Raw genomic sequence first — 6,769 nt, 5'->3', positions numbered from 1 at the left:
CCTACCATGCCTGGCCTTTTTTTTTTTTTTTTTTTTTTTTGTATTTTCAGTAGAGACGAGATTTCACCATGTTGGCCAGGCTGGTCTTAAACTCCTGACCTGAAGTGATCCACCTGCCTCGGCCTCCCAAATTGCTGGGATTATAGGCGGGAGCCACCATGCCTGGCAGATGACTTTTAATGATATAAATTAAAGGCGGTATGTGTTTAAGGGTATGCGCTTTGGAACGTAATAGACCGTGGTTCAAATTTTAGCCCTAACTTAGTAACACATGGCTTGGACTCTACTACATTTGGTTTGTGTCAACAAGAAGCCATTAAAGGGTTTCTGCCAGGGTAGACACCTGAATAAAGGTGCCCATCCCATGACATCTGCCAGCTAAGTCCTGGTTTGTCAGAAAAGCTGGGAGCAATCCCTGTTGCTTTGTCATAATCATAACATAGCCAAAGACCTTAGAAAGCACATGTGCTAAAATGCCGCATTAATGTTGAGGAAAATGGCTGGATATTTAAGAACGATCCTTACAATCCAGATGTCAATTCTGCAAACTGTGAATAGCAGCTTGTCATTGATACTTAAGAGGTGAGAGGCTAACCCCACTGCTTCTAGCAACTAACAAAATGGGGATCCCATGTGAGGAAGTGAATTGTGGGTGACATGAAGTATGAGGCTTGGATTGGAAAGGGATGAATGAACGGCTTCATATCAGCTTTCCAATACTATTAGGTTTTTTTTAAATCAAGTATATGCTGTGGTAACAAAAATAAAATTTTTAAAAGAAAATAAAAAGTGTCAACGTATTCACTTATTGAAAATGACATTTATGATTTTAAGATAAACAAAAGTTACTACCTGAAAGAGTCTCAGAGATTGATGACTTATTAGGAGAACTCAGAACAGCAAATGATACTTGAAGTGGTTCTATGTTTTCCTAAACAAAGAAAAAAGAATAGAAATTACATATCTTTAAATTCAGTGAATATATAATGTGCCAAAAAGAAAAATAAGAACTTATTTTGGTAGGAGAAACTATAATAAGCATAAAGATGGGTAATCAAAAAGATTCTGAAAGTCAAAGCAAAACAAAGAGACTGAATATAAAAATATATGTATATTATATAATTTACCAATCATGTTTGCAATGAAATCATATTTACTAACTGCAATCCATCAAAATACTAAGACAATATTTAAGTGAAAGTACAAAAAATGATCCACTGCTAAATTTCTAACTCCTACAAAGAAAATTTAAAAGTTCATTCATAAACACAGTCTAATGTTATAATATTATTCAGGGAACTCCAAGGTAAGATGGCAAACAAATACAGATAGCAAATCCTTCCCACATAATTGCTGGTAAGATAGTAACTGTTGCTTTTGCATAGACATTTGTCAGATTGAAGAAATTCCCTTTTATTACCATTTTGCTCAGAGGTTTTGTTTTTTAAATGAGAAATGGATATGAGATTTTGTTAAATGCTTTTTCTGTATCTACTCAGATGATCACATTTCTGTATGTATCTTTTAACAAGGCGAATTATACTGATTTGTTTTCAAACATTAAACAACATTGCAGCCAAGGCTAAATCGCACGTGGTTATGACATATTATCTTTTTATATATTGCTATGCTTACAAGGATACTGAACTGAAGCTTTCTTCTCTTGTAATGCCTGTCTGTCTGATTTTAGCACCTGGTTAATGCTGAAATCACAATGCTGACATCAATTAACCCCCACTTCAATTTGTGGAAAAACTTGTGTAGAATTAGTATTTTAACCTGCTCAAATGTTTGTAGAATTCATCATTAAAATCATAAAAAATTAGCCAGGCATGGTGATGTGCGCCCATAGTCCCAGCTACTCTGGAGGCTAAGATAGGAGGACAGCTTGAGCCTGGAGAGGTTGAGGCTGCGGTGAGCCATGAGCGCACTACTGCACTCCACCTTAGGTGACAGAGTAAGACCTCATCTCAAAAAAAAAATAAATAAATAAAAATAAATCATGTATACCTAGAGTTTTCTTTGTGGGAAGGTCTTAACTACAGTTTAAATGTCTTAAGTTGATATAGGGCCATTGAGCTATCACCTTTAGTGAGTTTTGATAGTTTATGTTTTCCATGGATGGTATCCATTTACTTAATTTGTCAAATTCATTGGCATAAAGCTATTCAATATGTACAAGGAGTCAGGGAAGTATTATTTCTAATGGGGAAAAATTCATAAAAACTTACATACAAAATAGATTAATTTAAACCATGGCATATCATTTAGTCTATCTCATTTCAAAGCATAGTTATTGCTCATGCAAAGCAGGGTAAGTCTGATGAAAATACAGGCAAGTTTGTTCAACACTTTTCACACTTACAAGATTCTCCCCCTTGTCATCAAAATCTGGCTGAGGTAACGGCTCAGGAGCTGGTGACTGCTCAAGCAGCAGGGAACTGAGACCACGCACGTCCTTTCTAGAAACAGGTGTTCCTCCTTTACGCAATGGAGTATTTGCTGGCAAAGATTCATCAAACACTTCCGGGCTTAGCTCCTCTCCAAAAGTAACTTTCTTCCTCTTCCTCATATTTAGAAAGGCCAGTGCTTCCAACTTTTCTTCATCTTCTATAATTAGATAATAAATGAGAGTAACTTCTAAAAATTAAGCTAGATTTCTTATCTAAAAGGCATATACTAGAATCTTTTAATGTGATTATATTCAGCTATTATTTATATAACAGCTAGCAAAGCAGAGCTACAGAATAACTGTTGGCAGTGCAAATTCAAAATGGAGAAGATAAGCACATTTCCAATTAAAATATGGTAACAGATTTCCAAGTAAAATTTTGCATGAACATCTTAAAGGTTTATAAAATTGAAACATAAATTTTCAATTACAATTCAATTACAAATTCCACCACTAAGTAAAACTGGATTCATGAAATGGACAGACCAATTCTGAGGCTCTCCAAGGAGATTCTATCCCTCTCAACTGTTCTTCATTCACGTGTTATTTCAGACGCATCAAGGTATTAATAGACCACTGAAAACTCCATGTATTATAACAGGTTTTATTAAAAAGAAAATGATCTACAAGCATAAAAACAAATAGGAATTTCTTACCCGCTTCTCTATCTTTACAGCAGTTTTCGAGACTTGGGGTTACGCTCGGATGAGTCCCATCTTCATCACCATAGAGGATGTTACAGTGTTCCTAAACAGAATAAACGTCAAGGAATAATTTTACATATGGAATTAAACAGACATCAAGAATGACAGTTTTGATTTTCTCTGTCAACTGCAGATACTCCAGTATTCAAGATTACCTTTACTTTCATTATTGTTCTGGCTCAAAACCATTACATCAGGCACAAATCAAAACTAGGTCCCCTAGATACTACTTTAGAAAACAGCATTTTACACTAAAATTAAAGCACAGAAATAAACAAACATGGGTCAAATTCATTCTGTGTTTGATCTAGCAAATAAAGCTAAGGAAAACGTGAGTAGCTAGAAGAATAACATATGGTCATCCCTTGGTATCTACGGGGTAGTAGTTTTAGGGCCTCCCAAAGATATCAAAATCTATGGATGCTCAAGCCCCTTTTATAAAATGGCACAGTATTTACATACAATCTGTGTACATCCTCCTGTACCCTTTAATATTTATAATACTTAATACAATGTAAATGTCATGTAAAGAACACTTTTCATTTTTATTTTTTTTGAGACAATGTCTGGCTCTATCGCCCAGGCTGGAGTGCAGTGGTGCAATCTCAGGCCTCGGCAACCTCTCTCCTAGGTTCAAGCCATTCTCCCACCTCAGTCTCCCGAGTAACTAGGACTACAAGTGCACACTACCATGCCCAGTTAATTTTTGTGTTTTTTGTAGAGATGGGGTTTTGGCATGTTGCCCAAGTTGGTCTTGAACCCATGAGCTCAAGCAATCTGCATGCCTTGGGCTCCCAAAGTGCTGGGATTACAGGGGTGAGCCACTGCGCCCAACCTAAAAGAACACTTTTAAATGGCACTGTTATATTGCACTGTTAATACGTATGGTACAATACTGTTATATGGTACTGTTTTTATGTTTTATGACTTTTTTTCCCTGGTAATTTTTGATCTCTGGTTGGTTCAGTCCAACGAATCTGAAGGCTACATGTACCATATATGGTGTCAAATGAGGAACACCATATAAATGATCTGAGATACAAGAACTGCACTAAGACAAGAAAAAAGACAATAGTTAAATGGTATAACATCGTGTTCTTTTAAATGTGGGAACCACACCTATTCTTAGTATTTAAATCTTTTTACATTATTATATTCTTGAGGAAGAAACAAGGAAAGAAGGTAGCATTTGTCCCTGAGGGTCTCTCCAAATGAAGATTACAGTGTAGGCAAGTTAGGAAGAGAGGGATACTGTAAGCCCTGAGGAAAAAGACAGAACAAGCCTAAACCCAGGGCCCCTGGAGCTCAGCAAGACAGAGCCAGACTTGCAGACTGGATTAAAGTTCCCTCTTTTTTCTTTTTGAGATGGAGTCTTGCTCGGTAGCCCAGGCTGGAGTGCAGTGGTGCGATCTTGGCTCACTGCAACCTCTGCTTCCCACGTCCCAGTTCGAGCAATTCTCCTACCTTAGCCTCCCAAGAAGCTGGGATTACAGGCACGAGCCGCCATGCCCAACTAATTTTTTTATTTTTTACGAGATGGGGTTTCACCATGTTGGCCAGTCTGGTCTTGAACTCCTGACTTTGTGATCCAACTGCCTCGGCCCCTCAAAGTGCAAGGATTACAGGCGTGAGCCACCGTGCCCGGCCTCCAAGTGCCCTCTTAATCACCACCTACTTGTCCAGCCTCAACCTAAATCTCTGACCAGTCCTTTTTGTCAAGAATGACTCATTTTCTCCTGCACACCCAATTCTAAGAACAGTACCTGCTCTTAGAAATAGTCCTGCCCGAAACAAACCTCCTTAATCTGTCTCTGAAGTCAGTTCGTTTTTCTGACCAGGAAAACGTACATACCATATCGCAAAGTAAGTTAACTTATACAACAAAGGTCATGTTTACTTTTAGATTTATATTGACTAAAACAATCAGAACTAAGTCAGCAAACAACTCAAATTTTATACGCCTACGAGTATCACCATGTTAGTATAAGGATCATTAGCTGTAAATGTTTTCATATGATTCTAATGACAGGACTTGATACTTGCTGTATCATACTGTTAGAAAGTAAGAGTTCTGGCAGGGCACGGTGGCTCACATCTGTAATACCAGCACTATGGGAGGCCGAGGCAGGCGGATCACAAGGTCTAGAGATTGAGACCATCCTGGTTAACACGGTGAAACCCTTTCTCTACTAAAATTACAAAAAATTAGCCAGGTGTGGCGGTGGGCACCTGTAATCCCAGCTACTAGGGAGGTTGAGGCAGGAAAATCGCTCGAACCCTGGAGGCCGAGGTTGCAGTGAGCTGAGATTGCGCCACTGCACTCCAGCCTGGGTGACAGAGCAAGACTCTATTTCAGAAAAAAAGAAAAGATGAGAAGAGTTCCACGGATCATTCAGATATTAAGTCTTTTTGAGGAGAAGATATGAACAAGCAGTGCATACATACATCCAAATCAGCTTTTTTTTTTTTTTTTACCCCCAGACGGGTCTCAAATTCCTAGGCTCAAGTGATCCTTCTTCCTTGGCCTTCCAAAGTCAGGGGATTACAGGTGTGAGCTATCATGCCTTGCCCCAAATCTGCTCTTTAACCAAAAACGGTATTAATGCTGAGACTCCTGCCAAGATGGCCAAATAGGAACAGCTTGAGCGCGCAGTTCCCAGCGAGAGCAACACAGAAGGTGAGTGACCCCCCTATCTCCAACCGAGGTGCCAGGGTCATCTCAAGGGTGTAGCCAAGGAGGGCAAATCAAAGCAGGGTGGGTACTACCTCACCCTAGAAGTACAAGGGGCTGGAGAAACCCCTCTCCTACCCAAGGGAGGCCATCTGCGATTTTCTGGACACTCCGGAACTCCAGCTTAGATACTGCACTTTTTCCATGGTCTTTACAGCCCACAGACCACTCCTGGTCTGTCGGAATTCCCACCGGTTCCGACAACATGAGCGCCACGGGTTTCCAGTTGATTTCCAGCACAAAACTGGGCGGCCGTTTTAGCCAGCACCTGGAAAGCCTGCGAGACACAACTGCCCGTTCCCCTAAAAAAAAGGAGGCTGAGGGCAGGGAGCCAAGTGATCTGGCTCGGTGGGTCCCACCTCCACAAGGACCAGCGAAAAAACCCACTGGCTAGAGATTTTTGCAGCCAAGGACAGCAGTTTGAGTTGCACCCGGGATGGTCGAGCTTGGTGCAGAGAGGGGAGTCCACCATTACCTAAGAAGTTCTAATCTTGCCAATGTAAACAAAAACACACACAAGTTTACAGGGAAGCTGGGTGGAGCCCATGGCAGCTCAGCAATGCCTCTGCAGGCAGACTGTGACTAGACTCCCTCCTTACTGAGCAGGTTATCTCTGAAAACAAGGCAGCAGCCCCTCAGGGACCTATAAATAAAGCCCCACCTTCCTGGGACAGAGCACCTGGGAAAAAGGGCAGTTGTGAGTTTCACTGCAGAAGACTTAAACATCCCTGCCCAGCAGCTCTGAATGGAACAACAGAGCTCCCAGCACAGCACCTCCTCAAGTGGCTCCCTGACGCCCGTATATCCAAAGAAAAACCTCATACAGGAGAGCTCTAGCTGACATCTAGCGGATACCCTTCTGGGATGAGGCTACCAGAAGAA

General features: G+C 40.5%; 1 protein-coding gene across 3 annotated transcripts in view; it reads right to left on the bottom strand.

The window, feature by feature from the left end:
• Positions 1–6,769, bottom strand: part of CDCA2 (cell division cycle associated 2) — a 48,726-nt gene that overhangs the window by 16,355 nt on the left and 25,602 nt on the right. For all 3 annotated transcript variants that reach the window (XM_032288561.1, XM_032288559.1, XM_032288560.1), the window contains exons 9-11: positions 3,109–3,199; positions 2,366–2,610; positions 853–931 (exon numbers count right to left, since the gene is read on the bottom strand). In XM_032288561.1, coding sequence (XP_032144452.1) covers positions 853–931; positions 2,366–2,610; positions 3,109–3,199 — 415 coding nt within the window. The remainder of the gene's footprint in view (positions 1–852; positions 932–2,365; positions 2,611–3,108; positions 3,200–6,769) is intronic.

Source organism: Sapajus apella, unplaced genomic scaffold, assembly GCF_009761245.1.
Source record: "Sapajus apella isolate SASKATOON/1434 unplaced genomic scaffold, GSC_monkey_1.0 scaffold21, whole genome shotgun sequence".
Classification (NCBI taxonomy): domain Eukaryota; kingdom Metazoa; phylum Chordata; class Mammalia; order Primates; family Cebidae; genus Sapajus; species Sapajus apella.
Note: the sequence above shows the minus strand (reverse complement) of the source record. Positions and strands in the feature narration are given on the sequence as shown.